At 35.8% G+C, this 22,988-nt stretch overlaps 2 protein-coding genes across 5 annotated transcripts in view; one reads left to right on the plus strand and one right to left on the minus strand.

Annotated features, from left to right (window-relative positions):
* The window catches only part of LOC124355078 (SLIT-ROBO Rho GTPase-activating protein 1-like), a 338,240-nt gene that overhangs the window by 75,349 nt on the left and 239,903 nt on the right, over positions 1-22,988 (plus strand). The gene's annotated exons all lie outside the window — the stretch shown is intronic.
* LOC124355080 lies at positions 20,127-22,926 on the minus strand. Its single transcript, XM_046806013.1, has 2 exons — positions 22,384-22,926; positions 20,127-21,053 (listed from the first exon to the last, which is right to left on the minus strand). Exons 1-2 carry the CDS (start codon positions 22,840-22,842, stop codon positions 20,736-20,738), a joined length of 777 nt encoding a protein of 258 aa, XP_046661969.1. The 5' UTR covers positions 22,843-22,926; the 3' UTR covers positions 20,127-20,735.

Below are 22,988 nucleotides of genomic sequence, written 5' to 3' on the forward strand. Positions count from 1 at the left end.
GGTCTTTATCTTCATTTCCATGCAAAACACGGACAAATATATATTGAATTCAGTAAATAAGTAAGTAAATCATATTCGAGTATTTAAAAAGTATAAAGTTTGGACCCTACTAAACCTCTGTTTTGCACCCTTATTATAAATATACGAAGTTGACAATGAATATATAGAGGCAAATACGAGGTCTGTTGAATTATCGACACTTGTGGTCTGTGATTTCTAAATCAATTGTTCAAAACGTAAGAGAAACATTTGTCAAAAATAAAATGAAATTTAATTGTTAAAAGTGTTATTGTGAACATTTTCCAATCATATGTAACCTCAAAATACATGAATGAGATGATGTCTTATGGAGATGTCTCAAAAACTATGAAATAAAACACTCGCACCTATTTATTATACTTATTCAAACACAAGACTTCTTATTTACTTACTCAAAAAGTTGAAATTGTATTTGAAAGTTTCCAATTGGGGCCAGAAGCTGGTCCTCTCGAATTGGAAAACTCTATCTATTTCTTTCTGAACCTTTCCTCGCGTATTTAATCGTATAATAAAATATGCCGGTATACTTGGTAATCGGTGTTCAAGGTATAGTGGTTTTATACGTCATGTGGATTATTAGTAAATTTTCGAAGACACCCTCTGCAACAAAAAGTATGCAGTAATAATATTCAAAATTTAATCAGGCTTATTTCCTATTCTCAGGCAGTATTTCGTGAAGAACTATAGAAAGTGAATATTTCTAGATACTCGTATTATGAGGAAATTACATTGTAGGGGCATACTTAATTATTATCAGTTCAGTATTGTTAGTAAAGTAAACAGATATTGGAGTTGTGACGTTCGGGACATTAAGATAAAGAAGGGATATGGTAATCTATACGAGCAAAGGTCTAGTTGAATCACTAAATCACACGACACTAATTGTCCTCATTCCTTTATACCTGGGGAAGCGGTTACCTCTACGAGCAAAGGTCTTACTTAATCACTAACTAACAAGGCACTAATTGTCCTAATTCCTTTGTACCTGGGGAATTGGTTATCTCTATAAGCAAAGATCACACTTAATCACTAACTCACACGACACTAATTGTACTTATTCCTCTGTACCTGAAGAGGTGGTTTTCTCTACTAACAAACTCCTGGCTTAATCACTAACTCACACGACACTAATTGTCCTAACTCCTCTGTACCTGGAGACGTGATTATCTCTACGAACAAACTCGTGGCTTAATCACTAACTCACACGACACTAATTGTCCTAATTCCTCTGTACCTGGAGACGTGATTATCTCTACGAACAAAGGTCACACTTAATCACTAACTCACACGACACTAATTGTACTCATTCCTCTGTACCTGAAGAGGTGGTTTTCTCTGCGAACAAAGGTTACACTTAATCACTAACTGACACGCCACTAATTGTCCTAATTCTTTTGTACCTGGTGAAGTGGTTATCTCTACGAACAAACCCTTGACTTAATCACTGACCCACACGACACTCATTGTACTAATTCCTCTGTACCTGGAGAGCTGGTTACCTCTACGAACAAACTCCTGACTTAATCACTAACTCACACGACACTAATTGTACTAATTCCTTTGTACCTGGGGAATTGGTTATCTCTACGAGCAAAGGTCTTACTTAATCACTAACTAACTAGACACTAATTGTCCTAATTCCTTTGTACCTGAAGAGGTGGTTTTCTCTACGAACAAAGGTCACACTTAATCACTTACTCACACGACACTAATTGTACTCATTCCTCTGTACCTGAAGAGGTGGTTTTCTCTACGAACAAAGGTCACACTTAATCACTAACTCACACGACACTAATTGTACTTATTCCTCTGTACCTGAAGAGGTGGTTTTCTCTACTACCAAACTCCTGGCTTAATCACTAACTCACACGACACTAATTGTCCTAATTCCTTTGTACCTGGAAAGGTGGTTTTCTCTACGAACAAAGGTACACTTAATCACTAACTCACACGACACTAATTGTACTCATTCCTCTGTACCTGAAGAGGTGGTTTCTCTACGCACAAAGGTTACACTTAATCACTAACTGACACGCCACTAATTGTCCTAATTCTTTTGTACCTGGTGAAGTGGTTATCTCTACGAACAAACCCTTGACTTAATCACTGACACACACGACACTCATTGTACTAATTCCTCTGTACCTGGAGAGCTGGTTACCTCTACGAACAAACTCTTGACTTAGTCACTAACTCACACGACACTAATTGTACTAATTTCTCCGTACCTGGAGAGGTGGTTATCTCTACGAACAAACTCCTGACTTAATCACTAACTCACACGACACTAATTGTACTCATTGCTATGTACCTTAAGAGGTGGATTTCTCTACTAACAAAGGTTACACTTAATCACTAACTCACACGACACTCATTGTACTAATTCCTCTGTACCTGGAGAGCTGGTTACCTCTACGAACAAACTCCTGACTTAGTCACTAACTCACACGACACTAATTGTACTAATTTCTCCGTACCTGGAGAGGTGGTTATCTTTACGAACAAACTCCTGACTTAATCACTAACTCACACGACACTAATTGTACTCATTGCTATGTACCTTAAGAGGTGGATTTCTCTACTAACAAAGGTTACACTTAATCACTAACTCACACGACACTAATTGTACTTATTCCTCTGTACCTGAAGAGGTGGTTATCTCTACTACCAAACTCCTGGCTTAATCATTAACTCACACGACACTAATTGTCCTAATTCCTCTGTACCTGGAGACGTGATTATCTCTACGAACAAACTCGTGGCTTAATCACTAACTCACACGACACTAATTGTCCTAATTCCTCTGTACCTGAAGAGGTGGTTTTCTCTACGAACAAAGGTCACACTTAATCACTAACTCACACGACACTAATTGTACTCATTCCTCTGTACCTGAAGAGGTGGTTTCTCTACGCACAAAGGTTACACTTAATCACTAACTGACACGCCACTAATTGTTCTAATTCTTTTGTACCTGGTGAAGTGGTTATCTCTACGAACAAACCCTTGACTTAATCACTGACACACACGACACTCATTGTACTAATTCCTCTGTACCTGGAGAGCTGGTTACCTCTACGAACAAACTCCTGACTTAGTCACTAACTCACACGACACTAATTGTACTAATTTCTCCGTACCTGGAGAGGTGGTTATCTCTACGAACAAACTCCTGACTTAATCACTAACTCACACGACACAATTGTCCTAATTCCTTTGTACCTGGGGAAGTGGTTAAATCTCTATAAGCAAAGATCACACTTAATCACTAACTCACACGACACTAATTGTCCTAATTCCTCTGTACCTGGAGACGTGATTATCTCTACGAACAAAGGTCACACTTAATCACTAACTCACACGACACTAATTGTACTCATTCCTCTGTACCTTAAGAGGTGGATTTCTCTACTAACAAAGGTTACACTTAATCACTAATTCCCACGCCACTAATTGTCCTAATTCTTTTGTACCTGGTGAAGTGGTTATCTCTACTAACAAACCCTTGTCTTAATCACTGATTCACACGACACTAATTGTACTAATTCCTCTGTACCTGGAGAGCTGGTTATCTCTACGAACAAACTCCTAACTTAATCACTAACTCACACGACACTAATTGTCCTAATTCCTATGTACCTGGGGAAGTAGTTATCTCTATAAGCAAAGGTCTTACTTTATCACTAACTCATACGACACTAATTGTCCTAATTCCTCTGTACCGAGGGAGGTGTGACATGTAGGACACTCGTAATTCGGATCTTAATTAAAACTCAGATCTTGCAATGTCAATTGAGTTAAAGCAACAACCGGTACGATCTATTAATCCACCATTGTTGCTGAGGTTACATTGATTAGTTGCCATGGGTATCAACATTAGGTCACATAGGATGCGTAGATGTGTCTAGGGTGTCCGTGGGCTAAGAACCCCAATTCCAATTACCAGAATTTTCTCGTTTTGCATCTCCATACCTTAGGTCTCTTAATAAAACAACAGAGAGTCGACAGCTTATATCCCAGAAAGAACCGTCAATATCAATTTGTACTGGACAGCGGAGGTGTTTGTAAGGCTTTAATAATTTGTAATTTAGAGTAACATGAATATTTAGGATAATAAGATTAAGGCTCATTATTGACTGTTGATGATTTGTAAGGATAAAATGGTTTCGAACATTTACTATTCTACATTGTTTGTTACGTTTCGTGAACTGATATCTGTTCTCTTATTCGGTTTTTAAAACACCTGATACGGCCATTAATATGTGCTGCTGTAGTGTTCTGTTTGTGCTGTTCCTGTCTTTGGTGTCGGATATCAGTTATTGTTTAGCTCGTTTACGTACATGTTTTTAACAATATTATTGGCGGTATTTTATTGACGTTATATTATCTCCGTCATGTTGCTTATACGCTAATTTACGTATAAGGTAGCGTAGGTTTAAGGTTTTTCAGTTTTTGCTACATATACCGTTGGCGAATTGTGGAAATCTTTTTATCTTTTCAAGAATTGAGTTAGTTTCAGTTTATTACTATTTTTCCCAGGTTTGCGAATAAACCGTTTTTAATTTAATTAATACAAATAAGACAATATTGATAACTACGTGTAATTTGGGTCATGTGAAGATTACAATGAACGTAAAGTTACGAATGTCTCGTTGTAGTCTGTACTTTTATTATCTCTTATTATTTGGTTTGGATTTTTAACTTGATAACAGGTATTCCAAAATTGTAAATTTAATACTTCTTTTTACATATAATATTTTTAAACAATAAGACGTGTGTACTGAGTAAGCCAGTGATGATAGATCAACATTTACTATATCCCATTATCTTCAAATGGCTCCTGTAATGGTCAGAGTAGCGATAAAAACACAGTTAAATCTATAACTTCAGAAATGTACCTTAGCTCGCCGCATCGACGAACCAAAAACTACTTTATGATGTCTGACTGCCATCAATTTTATGACTGAATGCAAAGTAGGATTTACGAATGATTATATGGCACAGGGGTGATTCATCGTTTGATGTCTTCAAAATTTGTGACAACTCACAGTGGGTTGTGTAGACAATTACTAACCTACACTATACTACTGAAATATAACTTTTAACGTTTAAGCTTACGAATATTTTGACCAATTATGTTCGCTCTACTATAGTGTAAATACTTGGACAATAAGGAGTAAAGAACTTTCTATTGATGTAGTATACGGGTTTTTGGATAGTCTTCTCTAAAGATCACATATAGGACATTCGTATACTGATTCATAAATGGGGTACGTATGAATAAACTCCTGGTAATAGAATTAGTTATTCGGTAGACAAAAAGTAATGGAATAAATTGATTTATGTGCAATACAATGACCACAACACCAGCGTACAAAACGTTAGCCGTACTGCTGTAACTGTTTTCTACTATTCAGGATTAAATTGAAAGAATTTCACTAAGGTGGGCGGCGGGGGGGGGGGTAAATGTGGAATGATTAACAATTCATACACCCTACTCATATGCTATCAGTATTTCTTTAAACATAGTAAATGAAAACTATCATTACAGGGGTATTAATTGTGTAATTATTAAACATTGATACACCCTGCTCATATGTTATCAGTATTTCTATAAACAAAGTAAATGGAAAACTATCATTACAGGGGTATTAATTATGTAATTATTAAACATTGATACACCCTGCTCATATGTTATCAGTATTTCTATAAACAAAGTAAATTGAAAACTATCATTACAGGGGTATTAATTGTGTAATTATTAAACATTGATACACCCTGCTCATATGTTATCAGTATTTCTATAAACAAAATAAATTGAAAACTATCATTACAGGGGTATTAATTGTGTAATTATTAAACATTGATACACCCTGCTCATATGTTATCAGTATTTCTATAAACAAAGTAAATTGAAAACTATCATTACAGGGGTAATAATTATGTAATGATTAAAAATTCATACCCCTTATTCATGCGTAATCAGTATTTCTGTCAACACGAGATTAGTTATTTGGAAAATGTTTTGTACGAGCAGGTTTTTTTAGCAATATCGTGCATATCATAGGATTATTAAGTTAGTTATGTAGTTGGTAGGGGGCAATTTTATTTTGAATTCCTTTGGCACTTCAAGCATACTTGGCCATCGGAGTTGTTGCCTGTTTCATCATGAGCGGAGGGAAATCTGTTAAACCCATCGTTGCTAGAACTAGTATAAACTGTTTTATATTGTCAACAAAATAAAAAATTGTTTTATTTGTAGGGGTATTCATTACAGTATTTGCTAGGGTTTGAATACCCAACAGTTACTAAGTATTATTTTTCACTTGTCACAGCGGGTGACAAACTAATCCAAACTATTTTCAATAAATCATTCCGCCAGGAAAGACAGACTCGTATCACTAACGAAGAGCTTACCATGCGCAGGTACTAGTGTAGACATGGTAGTCACAGGTGCCAGGTCTTACTTATAGGCGGCAGTGTAAACGGCTCCTAACTGTTCATGTGTTGTTTTGGTCTTTAAATTTGAATGTTATTAATTTAGTGCATGATTCGTAAAAAGGTTTTCTGCTTAAATTATTTCAATTTCCTAATGGTTTCAATTCTACAAAACCACTCAAAGTGCTTACTATGTAATTTATCCGGGAGCAAATTTTGTGCGCTTTGCTGTTACTGTTGTTGTATTACACTGTTTAGGTTTTATTGCGGGTTTAATAAAAAAAGTCCATTCATGCGTTTTGACAAAGATTTTCTAATATTTTGATTATTATTATGGTAGTTTTTCTTTATTTAAAGGAAATGTGCTATTTATGTAATATATTTATGCTTAGATAAAGACAATACACAAGTTGTTTGCTGTTTCAACAATTAGTTACATATTCGGAGACATCTGTTCGACGTTTGTGTTGGAATTCTGCTCTCCTGTTATCACGAGGAGAATGATAAAGAGAAAGAGTTGAAAACTTGTGGTATCCTGCCAATAGCGCCAGACCAAATAACGACGCTGAATCCCGATAGGTAGCAGCACTCCCAGTATACTGCCGTTCGTTGCGGTTTTGAGCTGTCATATCTTTTAGCATTGGACCACATTGTGTATGAAGTCTTTATTGCAATGAAAATTCGTTATTTTTATTTTTCCATGAATAATATTATTTTACGAAATGTCGCATTAGAACTTAAATGTTGGGTGTAGCGGCGGCCATCTTGAGTGCAGTCCAATGAGAACAGCTTTAAACTTCATTCATTTTAACGACCTTATAGTGGTAGAATTATAGGAGATGTCTCATTTTTTAAATATAATTAATACGCATCCAAACTGTTCATAGTTTTTACGATATTCTTAAAGGTTTTTTTATTTAGGTCATATCTAATTGTGTTAGTTATTAGATTAGGACTTTTATTTTTATATGACGCTTGCAATACAATTATTGTTAATTGTTTCCTGCAATAAAGAATATTATTATTATTAAAACTGGCTTATACTTCAACGCTTAACTATTTTAAAAGTATCTACTTCATAAAAAGTAAAGAATTGAATAATTTTATTAATTAGGAATAATAATAATAAAAGTCTTTCATGCGTAAACCGGATGTCTCCACATAACGATACGAACAAAAAAAAAAAAATAAAATAAGGGCGTTAAAATACACGAGGTTTAATCCTCCGAGCGTCCATCATATTGTATGAAATGCATGCATACTCATATAATTTGCAACTTAAATATAAAGTGTTAAAACCCAATTTTTGAAAAAGAACTATGCTTTTAGGTTGTATAAAAATGAAGTTATAAAAACAAATTCCTTACTTTGGAAAGGTTCAAAAAGGGTAAAAAAGTAAATAAAAATAAAAGCAACATATGCTAAAAGTTGTGCGCATATAGTTGAAAGATAACACATATTTGTGCTGTAGGAAATTTTCTCCTGAAGACGAAATGTATATATTGACCAGTTTATATTAATAATTTTATGGATATTTTTATAAAAAAGCACACATTTGAAATATTTACTTACTTACGGTAGTTATATAACACATTGATATAACAATGTTGTTGTTATTTTTTATATTATAATAAATATAGCAGCAATGAAATGAATTTAAAGAGATGAATTCCATCGTCAACATGTTCAAATGGTGACGTTTAGTCAAAGTTGTACGTTGAAATCATCAATAGTTAATAACAAACTTTAAACACAGAACTCAAGTGTTTCAATAATAAAGAATGGAGGACTTTAGTATCAACGACGCTTACTTAGTATTCCACATTTTTTGATCTTGCTTTTAAACAAAATGATTTGGTAATCTTTCTGTTATAAATGCTCAGAACGGATAAGAACAGTATCTACTCTAACAACAGCGCTTTTCGTTGATTTTAATTACAACTGGCTGTTGGCGCGCACGAAGCCGACAACGCGAAACACAATGACGGTGATCAATTAATAGCGAGGCGGCCGATTGTCAGGGGAGCGTTGTTGCGCAGAGTTTTCCAACAGAGTAAATGAATTGGATTCTGATTCATTCATCAATGGAAATCCTATTTACTGCACCTTCCTTTTAACAATTCGTAGCTGTGTGACTCGGGTCGATTAATTCATTACGCATTCGGTCACGTGACGTACATTGTCGCGTCACGACCTCTGTTACAATCTGAACTGGAGTTGATAGTCATCTAGCGGGGATTAATTACACAGTAACGCACTGTTTTTTTTTTTATTATTTTATTTATTTTTACCTGTGACGCATTTCGTTGAAATAGATCGATGTATTTCAACCAGTTACAAAAATAATCGATACTGAGTCGATGAAGCAAAAAACCTAATGTTTAGATTTACTTTTAAGATTTTAGATGTAATTGATACTGCTTTTTTACATGAGTGTTTTTTGTTTGTTTCAGGTGAGTGGTGTGATAGTGAGTTAACAAAACTTTTCTGTAAGTATAATTTTTTACGTAGAAGTAAGTAGAACCGCAAATTGCGTAGTAGCAGCTTGAAACATTACCCGCTTTGACATTATACACCGAACAATTAATAAATTATGCTTATTATAATATACGAAGATCATTGATTTATTAAAATTTACTTCCATTTAGCTCAATTTCATTTAGCAATTTTACTTTATGTAAAGCATAAGCACATGTTGGATGCTTTTTGATTGTCTGAGCATTTTGCTGTCATGTACAATCCTCATTTATAAATCGACGGTTATTTCCAGTGTTATTCCTAAAGAAAAAAAACTCGTCATATTATAATGTTTTTATACTTTTAAAGTTGAAAATGTGAATTGTGAGCGTCCAAGTTTGTGCCAAGGTAAAGTTCTCATACGCCAGTTGTAAGGAATCATAAAATCAATTTTATTACAACATTAAAAGGTATAAAGGGTTAACAATGTCTAATTTTACCAGGTGGAGCTAGGGTAAGGTAAGTAGTCCTACGTGACAGAACCTTGGGACTAACGGCTTAAAGGTGACTTCCTACACTGCGCCATTGGCATTAGTTTTTTATGGATCAATATGGATATCTAAGACGGTTTGGTCCAATTTACAATATACAGGGCGTTCGATTATTTTGAAATCATTATTTAATGTACTGTATAGTATTCTTTCCTTGACCATGGTGCACCTGGAGATTTGGCGCATCTTTGGAAAGTTTAGTTCATTGTGAAGTTCACATATCGCGCAATATTTCAGAATATTATAGTAAAGAATATCACAATATTGTAGAAGAAAATGATATTTTCTATCCTAAACTATTAAAATGTTTTTAAACTATTAAAACAACATTTACATACATATATAATATTATAATCTTGAGTATATGCACATCACAATTATGAGATCGTTTCAAATTGTTCAAATTTTGAATGCCACAGTGAGGGGAAAATTAACAACGAAGAGAACGAGATATAGTGGTAGAGAGAGATACAGGAATGTTAGAAGGGAGAGTTTAATCTCAATTAATTGAAATGTCGACAGCAGTAGTGGAGAGGCGTCGCTGTAATTGGTTTCCTCGTAGTTGACAAGAGAAAGACAATTGAAACACGATCGAAACGTTGAAAACATTGACGCGTGATTCCCAGAATTGTGTAAATGCGAATATCTCAGTGGCAGCGGCCACACAAAATTTCTGAAGGACAAATTAATAACAAATCCGGTTATCGTCATAAATTATCAGCAATCAACAGTAATTGACAGCTGCCGATTTGACACTCATCTTCCCATCGATTGAGCTAACAAAGGAATTGCGGTTTCTTGACATCCATTTCAATGTGATGACGTCGTCTTGACCTCAGGGTGGTATATGGGGCGTGACGACATTTCGACCCCAGAATAACCTCAAGGTTTTAGCTTTCACTCGCCACATCTGTAAAAGAGTTCTGTCGGCAGACTACGTAGCGGTGTAGTTTTCTTACTGGAATCTACGAAGTGGAAATGTTTTGCTTCCACAAGACTTTTACTTATTTTGCAGCAGTTAAACTTTTTTTGATCTGAGCTATTTTACATATTACACTCATTATCATATTTACCCGTCTTTCATATTCGGCTAAAAGTGCGATGACGCCACAAGTCAATATTTATTATGTAAACAAAAATCAATTTGATTGTGAAATTCATTGATGTCAGATAACCTCTGAGGTCGTTGGACAGACAGGATGTGCGATTGGGAAATAGGCAAAATACTTAATTAACAAATTGAACTGAAATTTCTAAGATAAAACCTGATTGCCGTCTTATCAGTTGTCTGACAAGGCGCGGATGTGGTCAGTGTTGCATTAGGAAGCGGTTACACATTATCTATGAATGGGGAATTTTTCAAGGTCGCCGAGTTAAAAGTGTTTGGTGGTTCTTTATACTTTAATCTTTTTATTTGTTTTTGAACATACCATAAATACTTCCATTGAAATCAGTTTCCCAGTAGTTACAAGCGGAGCGCTACAGTATTATGGAATATTTATGTTGGTTTGGAGTATAGAGAGGTGTGTTTAGTACTTAATTACAACTTAATTCATTCTCTTTCATTATTGAAAGTGCCATTACCAACTCTTTCCCTTGGAATAAGTCCACAAGTGCTCCATGTGGTGCTATCGCTAGGATATTAACGATTGCGCCAGATATACTGCCTGTTACATTTGCCACACCAGTCTTTCCTAGATTACACGCAGACTTTCATATTTTACTCTTTACTCACCAAGGATCCGTTCCTGGTAGCAGTGTGGTCGGTTTATTAGCACTCTACCATATGGTCCCGGGTTCGAATCCCGATTCGGCTTGTTTTTTTTTGCACCCTAAAAAATAATTATGTGAGCGCCTGAAGTGCTGTGAGAGAAGTTTTCTGGCTAAAGCTTTGTAGCAACATTTAGATAACATCATATAGATTATCAAGTTACCGTCCATTAATATTGCATGAAATGAGGAAATCTATTCTACTCTACTAAGGTTCAGATACACGATATTTCCCTACCAACTCTGAAACTTTGGTAATACAAGAGAATACAATTCTCTCGGAGAATTAATTTTAATTCTGCGCTGATCAGGTGTGCCAACGTAACCCTCTAGTACATCATCTAACAGGGCGGCTTATCAACAACTTACAAACAAATAACATTCTGCACTGCTATTTAAAGACGGTCACGAAAATAAACTGTTTTCTTAAATGCAATACATTTTGTGTTTACATGGTAGTTATTTTATGTATATATATATCATTGTAAACATACTTAACTATATAATTTAAAGTCTGAGAATAATAAAAAACAACTCAAATATAAGTTTTTTTTAATTGCTATAAACATTGATACTTTTTGACACGATATGTTTGAGTTGTAAAACAAACATATAAATAAATCCTAAAATATATACAACATCATGGAAGGTATATGTAGATACATTCACGTTCCAGATAAATAAGACTTACATTTCATACACTTGAAACTACTGAAACTATTCATAATTGGATAGCTTGAGAGTATATTGGTTTTTGGTGTGACTTAAAAACTGTTTAAATATATTTAAAAAATGTAGCCTATTTATATTTTTTATAGTCCTAAAATTCGCCTTTGCTGAAAACATAAAATATCCTCATTCAGTGTAACTAATCCTGACCATATGAGGGTTAGCTGTTTGCTTACATGTGGGAAATGTGATTTCAGATGTATTAGAATATGATATGGCCGGTTTTACAGTATCATAAATCAACGTTTCCTCTTTACGCCACACGTGGGCCACTCGCACAGGATTGTGGGAACCTAGTAACATCTGGGCAGTGTCAACAAATCGGGCCGAACCCTTTAACGACCGCCGCAGACACACTTTTTACCAGCCACTGGTTAATTAAGAGACGCCCGGTTTTTATGGAGCGCCCAAGTTTCGTCTCTACGGACTTAGGCTCCGCCCACCCCATCCTTCTCCCCCGGTGTGGGATCCTACTGTCAAAACACCACTGGATTTTATGGTGTCGTTAGATTTTATAGGGAGAGTAAGCGATCGACATCGAGGGGACGGTCTAGGGAAAATGGGTTTTTAATTTGTTTAACGGAATTGATTCCGAAGTTTACTACATGGGAAACGTTTTATGACACATTTAAGAGCTTTTTCAGAAATAGAGACGTCGTTGTAGCAGTCTATATTACACAGTTTAACGAACGAAATGAGAATATTTTAATGATCCATTTCCTCCTAGAACTTGTTTATTCACTATAATTAAAACAAAATAAAGATGAATGACAAATTATGAAAATGTTCTTTTGTGACATAAATAAAACACTAATTAGTGATCTTCTTATACAATCTTTTAATTCCCACAGAGGGTTTACTTCTGGTCTTGGTATGCTACGCGACGGTTTTTCATAGCAGGACGGCGTACATGTCTTACTCCTCCAAATGCAGCCGTGTGTAAACTTACGAGCAGATAAGCTTAGTACGATACGAGATAGGAAAAGCATAGAAGCTCTGTTTTAGGAGCAGATAAGCTTAGTACGATACGAGATAGGGAAAGCATAGAAGCTCTGTTTTTGGAGCAGATAAGCTTAGCACGATACGAGATAGGAAAAGCATAGAAGCTCTGTTTTAGGAGCAGATAAGCTTAGTACGATACGAGATAAGAAAAGCATAGAAGCTCTGTTTTAGGAGCAGATAAGCTTAGTACGATACGGGATAGGGAAAGCATAGAAGCTCTGCTTTTGGAGCATATAAGCTTAGTACAATACGAGATAGGAAAAGCATAGACTATGTTTTGGGGCTCGGCCGTTAATATGTGAATGCGACCATAACAAAAACTGTGTATAAAGAGACACTGGGAGAGCGAGACAATAGGAGGGTAATGAATGAGAGAGAGAAAGAGAGAGAGAGAGAGGGAGGGAAACAGGCTGGCGCTCGCCTCTCGCTGATGCGAAACACTAATGAAAACTGATAATAGCCGCCGGATTCTTTATACTGTACAAAGAGAAATATACTGGTAGAGTGGTGAGCACGAGGAAATGTAGATGATTCATTTTTCATACCCAGCAAGTAAACGTTTATCAGATCTACCATAGTGTAAAAGTTGTTTCTAACTAACTGATCATGGAGTGATTTACTGATCCATTGGTAGCAATTTACTACTTTGTAACAACGAAAAAGTGAACAACTTTCTTGCTCTAGATTTAATTTAAACTCACATAACCAAGGCTATAAAGCCCATCTCTAATTTTGCGTGATTTACAAATATGATGCAGCGGATTATCGACGATCACAGTATAACGTAACGAAGCTCCTTTTGGGTGGTTAAGTACTAAAGGCTGGGATATCACAACGACCTGGACCTGACATATGCCGGAGCTGCCATATTCTGGGACTTGTAAGAAGTCGGGATTTGCCTGAAGCTATAATATTGAAAGTTCGGGATTTGGCTGAAGAACTTGGTGAGCGTTGGAGTCAACTTTTAACCTGTCACTGTCGCTGGATAGGTAACTGATGGTAGCCAAGCGGCAAGGTAGTGATTTCCTGAATTATGTAGGGTTTGGAATATAGTTCACCGGAATTTTGAAATACCGTGACATCATGTCCACAGTTCACGATTAAACAATATACAGTATTGTGGTAAGTGAATAGTTGAAAAATTACGTCTTATTAAGAACATCTACTAATGCGTATATTGTTATAATTTAAAAGGTCGGAATTGCGTTTTTAATTCCTTCATAGTATTAACTGGATTGATAGATGAAAGGATCAATTTGAAGTGTCGTATTTTGGTCCATTTTTTGTACGTAACCGTGTGTCTTTCTAAATTAACAAATTCGGTTGGCATTGTCTCCAAAAGTAACGTCGTAGAATCCAATGACAAAAGAATCATTTTATTTATTTTTCAGGATATACCTTGTGACTGGTGGAATAAATATGAAAAAAACAAGTGCAGACATGCAAAGGGGGTTTTGTAGGTTAGAACGTTTAACAGTAACAACTAATTTTAGTTTTAAATTTTGAACCTCAATTGACTTATGACATTCAATATGGAATTGCTGGAGAGAGATAAATAATTATTTACATTTGTATGCAAAGATAACAAAACCATTATTCATTACAGCGTTAAGAAACATAAATTAAATGATTCGTCATGAAGGTATGTATGTAAAAAGCAAATAATTCAATTTGTTATTAGGTAATAATTCAATGTATACAGTATAGGATCCCTCGTAATAACAAACTACAGGTACGTATACATCCTTTATAATATGTGAATGCTCCTTCAGGCGATTGTGATTAGATTCTCTAAAATGTTACGTATTCTACTAGATATGCAGTATCTGGAGGGTGTTTTATTTCGTCGCCATCAGTGTGGGGTAACACCGCATCCCGAACTGAAGGCCGGAGGCATTAGTAGATAAGATAAGATAGGAAGTTACCCGACCCAATTCTTATAAAACAAGCTTAGTTATTTTGAAGGAGGGGCTCTTCTTGTTGGAATATAAACTACTGCTTTAACGGAATACACAATTCATCAATAACTTTAAATTTATTTCACGAGGACTTCCAGAATCCAATACGTCATCTTGCAGAATTTTGTATTTCTTTTACAGCAAAAGCTAAATTATACTTCGTCAGAGTATAAAACTTCACTAAATATGATGGTAGTGTTGGATTTTTAAAGTGTTTGATGTAAGCTAACAAAACATACTATAGCATAAAGTAGTTAATAAATTTTATAAAACGCTTTTTTCACACAATCACAAAATATAAGCACTATACAACGGTTTTGCGAACAGTAAGCTGTAACTTGATGTTTCTCACCTGTTCAGTATAAATGTGCAAAATAAAACGGAGAGCACCAGAGAGTTACAGCCGAAAGGAAAATTAAGAAAATTTCTTCAAACTTTGTTCAATCCTTTCATCTGAGGAAAGCATTAATCGGACAGACATCCTTGTTGGCTGAGCATTTGTGAAGCCTATAACTCGAGGGGCTTGACAATGTTAATTTCTGTTAATTCCTTACAATCTATCTACATGTCTTCCTATCCGCACTGTATCTCAAAAACGAACTTACTTATAGATTTAAAATGTTACACAAAGCTTTACTTCTATGTAAGAAACACTGAGTTCGATGATGGTGCATGACACTCAATGGGAATTGGTTGAGCGTTAACGAATATTTTGTGTAACCATGATGGCAACGATAAAATAGCACACTCAGAGATTTTTACACGTATATAAATCTACACAACTATCTTAACACATACAACATCATTTTATGGTGACCTGCTGTGTAGAAGTTTATTACTTAAACACTTATTTGAAAGCCAATTTAGTGAACAAAAATGTGAATGTAAGGTATATCGTGACATGTTTTCTCTGTAAACTTTATATTTTGCATGCCACTTTATTTCTGGATAGACAATAATTAATTTTGTGATGGTGCATGTTCCATGGGATTTGGCCGAGCGTCGTTGAGTCCTGTCACTCAGTAGGCTGACCAATCTTTCTTTTGTTTGCCGGTGGATAAAAGAATTGTTTTTCGTACGTTTGTCTTTTCGTTCCATCTGTCAATAATAAAATGAGGTACAGACTTGAAAATTTGCATTGATCCTCAGCGAAGCGAACTTAGAAAAGCATATCAAGTAGTGGTGTAGTTAGGATTTTCAAAAGGGAAGCACTGGGATTATACACATATGGACAAAGAAACCACCCCATTTGTATAGAACATTGTTTTGTTAACATTTATACAGTAAATTGTAATTGTTTCCCATATTTTTCTGATTATAATATTTAGGAAGCCCAATATGAGGAGGCCACATTGGGGAGTACTAAGCCTAATCCTACCCCCTTGCCTTTGCACTGATGCACAGATAGTTATGGGACATTTCATACTGTATAGTTATCCGTGCAGTGGTAAATTCGATTTCCCCGATTTAATGGTATTCACAGTCACAAAATACAGTAGAAGACCACTATGTCTAACCAGGAACGAAATTATATCGGCTCTGTCTTTCGTTATTACTAGTCTAATATTCACGCTTGCATTCACAAATATAATTAGCACAGTCATTATGCGCGATAACATTGAGTAACAAACGATTTCGGGTTTAATCGATTATGCTATCGCTAATGAGTTTGTACTATAATTAATTATAAATCAAAGCTAGACAGCTCGTGGTAGTTGCCACATACAGTCGTGTCCAGTTGACAATACTATCGGCGGATCGGCTACACTACTTTGTCCAGCTTCTCGACTCATCGCTGATAACTGCAAGCCACATCAGCCCCGGCCGTTGATAGTCGCTAATTGATATTTTATCTTAACCCAAATCTACGAAGCGATCTCTCCCTTTGTTTGATAACTCATAACGCGCTCGTACAACGGTATTGTAGTCTTTTGTTTAAAGTTTGATATTGACGATGAATGATTTGAAAGGGTAGTAGTGTTTCGGAAAAATTCCATCGCTATATGTTACATAAAAGTATAAAACTACGTTTTGAGGAATGGAACTTACGTACTCTTCGGGTGTCAAGAACTCTAATGTATAAAAGAACTTAAAAACTAAAAAGTATGACAATGGACTTCTACTTAGGTTCTGTGATACCTGACTGTACACCAACCAGTCACTTGGAGAGAATGAGCTTGTTTTTTTTATCCCTGTTAGATTCGTAAAAACAGTTTCAACTTTCCATTTATTTTAATAGTAAACTATAGTTATAAATATATCTGTGTACATTTATATTAAATTAAATATAATAAATAGTTCAAATAAGTTTAAATTATTGTTACTATTTATTTTTATTCAGAAAAGAATTGTTTATTGTCAGAAGATTCAATGTATGATAAGTACCTACATTAAAACAGCATTAATACTGAACACGTCCGTATTTACTTATAAATTCGATCGTGTAAGACTCATTTTATAAAATTCGTAATAAAAATAGATTTTATGTAAAGAAATACTTTAAAATATTACAAAACTACGAAAAACAGCTCGGAGTATTGTATTGAGTAGGGAAGCAACACGTCGTGACGCGTCGTTCCTGACAGACGTCCTGCGCGACGTCGACTAGTTGTCGTCCAGGATACGAGCACACCCTTGTCTCGTTATATCCCGGATCTTGCCCAACACACCTAGGGTGCAAAAGAGGTTTATAATGCGATTCGCTATAAATCTATGGGAAGTTTATGATTTCGATCTCTGGAAGATAACATATAATGTCCTCATGGTGAAAATAATGTTGGTGTTATTTATGAATTTCTGGTTGCAACATATCTGTGTCTAATTTTATTGCTAATCTACAGTGTGAGTTAAAAGTATGGATACACTCTGTTTAGTTTTTGATGGATAAAGATGGAGGGTGAAACTGGGAAATACTGGGTTCAATTGTATTTCTAGGAAATACAATTTTTGAACCTTTTAGTCACTGTTACAACTCTGCCCATTTTCCCAAAATGAGATTATGGGGGGGGGGGCAGCTCAAAATTTTTAAATGTGAAGAACCATTAAGTGACATCATTTGAAAGGTCTTGATAAAATAATAAAAATAGTGGAAACTAGAGCTTTCTATCTCAACCCAGTACAAAATGGCAGCTCATTGAAATTAATCAAGTTAAAAGCATTGATGTAGAAGGTGATGTCAACCTTCAATGGACAAAGATAGAATAATGAAATCAGGACATACCTCTAGGAAACAAAAGCGAACCATTTCACAAAAATTGGCTTTTTGTGGGGCAGTGTAAAACTTGTTAATGCAAAGTTACAGCAGTAGGTAGCAATTAAAATTTCTTTAAGCAATAAAACAGCTAAAACTTACTTACCTGTGCTTTATGTCAAAAATCTTATTCGTTTATTCATTCATCATGACCTTTCAAAACACCTGTCACTCAATGGGTCTTTACATTTAAAAATGTAGAACCCCCTCCGTAAATCCGTAATTTTGGGGAAATGGGCAAAGTTGTAACGGTAACTAAAGTTTACTTTAATTTCTAAGAAAGGTGTCCCGAGTTCCATCCCTCCATCTTTATCCATCAAAAAATAAACAAAGTTTATCCATACTTGTAACTCACACTGTATATTGAAATGAAAGTTGTATTTCAGCAGACATTAAAAATATATTATCCTCGTTTTGTTAAACAGTTGTTTCCTTTTATTTTAGCTTATAGTAGACGTGAGATAAAAGTGGGTACAAGAAGCGGGAATTTTAATGGATCCGTTCAGCAGTGACGTCAGCATATCGGACGTGCTGCTCGAGTAGCGCAGTTCACAGTTAATGCAGTGCTCTTATATGCAGTCGTGATCGACAGAACTAATCCCTATAATTGCATACATGCTAGACCTCGAGGTCGTTTACTTTCACGAGTTTCTTACTTCGTCAAGTTACAGAGTTGAAAATTACATCACTACATTCAGGAAGTACTGTTGATTAATGCCACTTGCATTCAATATTTATTTCAACGCAAACTTAAAATATTGAAATGCTGAAAAGTAAGAAAGCCAAATATGTGATTTCTATGCAATGTTTGGTTTTTTTGGTACTTTTTCCGATCTGTAATTATATCAAATATAAATTCGTATGCCAGTAAAGTCTTTACACGAGGAAGTAAGTACTGTAAACATATTTGTATTTTACATGCATAATTTACCAAACGTTCATGTGGTATTTTTAGTATTAGTAAGAACCTAATTAGTTGTTTAAAGTACTTGTATGTTATTGATGATATATGATAGAAAGCATAATAGGATTTTGGACCTTTGCCATGTAGGACAGTGTTGCTATCATTATATGTTAAAAATCGTAAGAGATAAAAAAACTCATAAAACAATGTTCATATAAACTGTGAAGATTTTACAATTTATGTTTAAGCTCTTGCGGTTTTTGACACTGAAGAAGGTTGTAATCCTCGAAAATTGGTGCTCTATTTATGTAACATATAATAGCAACTGTTTTGACGTGGGAAAGGTCAAAATCCTATTGCTTTACACATTTATATGTCAGCTTTGCTATTTCATAAATCCATCTATCGTATTGCTTTGTTTTATTCAGTATGAAAATAAACAAATAGAATAAGAATTGACAAAACTGGCCATTTAACATTACAAACATAGTGAAAAGCCAGGGTAGACCCAAACCTGCTAGGGATGTGATTGTGTACTGTGGAGAGAGTTTGGGTCCAGCCGACCTTTGTTACCCATGATCATTGTTCACGTGTTTTGGTAGTCGTGCAGTTATCACCATCTGCTCCGCTCTTCTGTCCTCCAATGGCTCACTTAGCATCTGAGTGGATCTCTTCTTACATTGGCATTGCTCTGGTATTCTTAGTATGTCCGTCCTTATATAATGTCTAATAAGTCATAGACTAGTTATTAAACAAGAGTCACACCGCATGTCGCGTTGCAGGCTCTGTCGAGGTTGCATGCAAAATACCTACAATAGCTACATGTGTTAATATGTAACATGTTAAAATTTTGTACGATTGTATCAAATTTATTTACACATGATTTATTCTGTGGTTATTGTCGTTGCCATCATGGCTTTCCTTGAAAACAAAAACTAAATATTCATTAAGCTAAATCCCACGTAGTGACATGCATCACAGCGTTAAAAAATTGCTAGAATTTGAATTGAATGTAATAAAATACGGTATTGCTGAAATGTGTTTTATTTTGTTCTTATTTAATAACAAAATAATAGAAAAAACCTTAATACTATTTTGCGTTCCTAATCTACCAGTACAAATAACTTGCTTAGCAACATTGTATGCATTACGTAGTAATTAATGTTATCATTATGTGTTCAACATCGGATGCCGAACGGTGTCTCTGTACCTCTGCACATATTGCTCTCGCGCATCTTCTGCATACATCGATAACTCACAGTGGTGCTCTCTAAAGTTGCATCTAGCAACGATTTGTAGTCACATCCAGCGATGATTTGTGGAGTCACGTCCAGTGATGATTTGTGGAGTCACGTCCAGCGATGATTTGTGGAGTCACGATCAGCAATGGTTTGTGAAGTCACGTCCAGCGATGATTTGTGGCGTCACGTCCAGCAATAGTTTGTGAAGTCACATCCTGCGATGGTTTGTGAAGTCACGTCCAGCGATGGTTTGTGGAGTCCCATCGTGCGATGGTTTGTGAAGTCACGTCCAGCGATGATTTGTGGAGTCACGTCCAGCGACGGTTCGTGGAGTCACATCCAGCGATGATTTGTGAAGTCACACCCAGCTATGACGTGTAACTTGGTGAGTATACGCTACGATAGTCGCTTCTCTCTCAACTGTGTCTCTGTGGTCAGCTGGTTCAGCAGCCCCTTGTATAGCACGTCGCTGATGAGTTTTTCAGCGTGGATGCGCTGAGTCGCGTCCATCCTCCGTAGCTTGGTCGCCACCATCTTCCCCATCAGATCGTGTTCGTCCTCTTCCACTCGTGATCTCTTGGTTGTCGGGATATAGGAAGTGTCCCAGTGGTTCTCTGGAGGACTTTGTATTTCATCCTCCCTGGGGAGTAGCTGGGTCTGCTCCTGCAACAGGGGGTCTTGAGGCAGCACTGGCACTTTTTCTTCAGAAACTTCCTGTAACCAAATACAGCTCTGTCATTTGAACGTGATTAAAAAATTAATACTGATCATTAAACTTAAATTAGATTTCTAGTTTTCATGGCAAAATTATTATTAAATTTAATGGCTCGGAAGAGCCAAGCTATAATAATTATTCAGATGTGTTGTATCCAAGAGTAATACATTTTCATAACCTGTTGCAAATTTTCGAATATTTATTTTACAATCTTTCCAATAAATATTTCTTTTTGTATTTTAATATCGTGGTGCCCACAATTCCAGGCAGCAGCCAAGTTCTGGTTCTGTGTCGATGGTAAAACGACTTTTGACCTAATTTCTACAAGTTCTTTCAACAGCTCCATTAGAACATTATTCTGACCACCATCATAGTTTGCAATCATAGAATAAACAACTTTAAATTTATAAATGTCGTAATAAATGTATAAATGGACAAATTATTGATTCAATAAGTTTTATGAACTTGAAGATTTAGAAACTAAAATAAATAACAACGTAAAATACGAAGTACGACACAAATTTTTGTGTACTCTTATATTCAATTTTATTTTTTATTTTTTTTTTTTTTTTTTTTTGTTTACCAATTTCATTTATAAAATACTTTTTAGGAAGTATTGCATGGCTTTATTTTTGAAGATAATAAAAAACTGTGAAACAAAATGTATTATAAACTTTATAACATTATAAACGACAAAATATAATTCCACTTAAAAACTGTGAAACAAAATGTATTATAAACTTTATAACATTATAAACGACAAAATATAATTCCAGTTAAAAACTGTGAAACAAAATGTATTATAAACTTTATAACATTATAAACGACAAAATATAATTCCAGTTAACAATCATTATTACTCTTTACTAAGCTAGTCAAGTTAAATTGTCATTTCAACTCTAATACGCCATGTACTGTTTGAATATCTTATGCTGACAAAATATAGTATTATCTACTATAAGTCTACTTAATTTTGACACTACTTATTTTGCAATGATTTTATAATGTACCCCTAAAAGTAGGGTACAATAAGAGTAATTGTTTCGAAAATATTCAAACTAATACGTTTCTACAGCAACAAAATGTAATATATTATAATCATGGCGTAACATTTGCCTCACATTTTATTCCACTATTAAATTACCGTATCGTTACTGTTCATGAGCGTAGGTGTCGCTACATTAGTGTACAAATACACAGACACCCCCTTAGAATAAACACCATTTTATCGTTGTCACCCACGTTTAACTACGGTCCCTTTAACAGATATTCATCAATTCTGCTAGCCGATCTGTGTTGTGTGGTGTAACATATTCTGTTTGTGCTCACCTCTGTTTCCGAATACTGCGTGGCCACCTCACTGTCTAGACTCTTCTCTTCTTCGCACTTGACACCCTGACAGTCCACGAACACTGTGTCCCGACGGTTGCGATGAGGGCGGAGCTCCCTGTCGTTGTGTTGGGCAGTGAACACGAGTAGCGGGTAGTACCAGAGTCGGGGCACGTGTTCTGGAACTCCGCTCCGCCGAGAGTCCAGCACACGGTTGTGTTCCTTGCGGAAACTGCCGCGGACACAGTCGATCTTCCTGCGGAGGAACTCGAGGTCCGCGTGCGGTATGGCGCGGCGAGTCATCGTCAGCAACTCCTGCATCGCCGCCTCCCGCTTGGCTTTGTTGTTGTAAAGCGGGTGTTGCGGATTCCACAGACAGGGCAACTCGCGGTATCGCCGGATGAAGGTACGCAGGAACGGCGGACTCATGAAGGTGGCGGCATCCGGTGACGAGCTCATTGTCGAGTGAGCCGGACTGTACTAAGTGAATGTGAATTCTAGGCAGGCAGACAGGCGAACAACGGTCGTGCCAAGCCGGGCCGTGACGCCGGGAGGGGAATGATGAGGGGAGGGGAGGAAAACAAGATCGTGCTGAGCGTGCCTGG

Source organism: Homalodisca vitripennis, chromosome 2 (assembly GCF_021130785.1).
Source record: "Homalodisca vitripennis isolate AUS2020 chromosome 2, UT_GWSS_2.1, whole genome shotgun sequence".
Lineage (NCBI taxonomy): Eukaryota > Metazoa > Arthropoda > Insecta > Hemiptera > Cicadellidae > Homalodisca > Homalodisca vitripennis.

Bases quoted from the DNA above. Each gene is read 5' to 3' on its own strand.
- LOC124355080 (XM_046806013.1), bottom strand. From the start codon at position 22,842: ATGAGCTCGTCACCGGATGCCGCCACCTTCATGAGTCCGCCGTTCCTG. The intron at 21,054-22,383 runs GTGAGCACAAAC...ATTTGGTTACAG, and splicing joins CGCAGTATTCGGAAACAGAG to GAAGTTTCTGAAGAAAAAGT.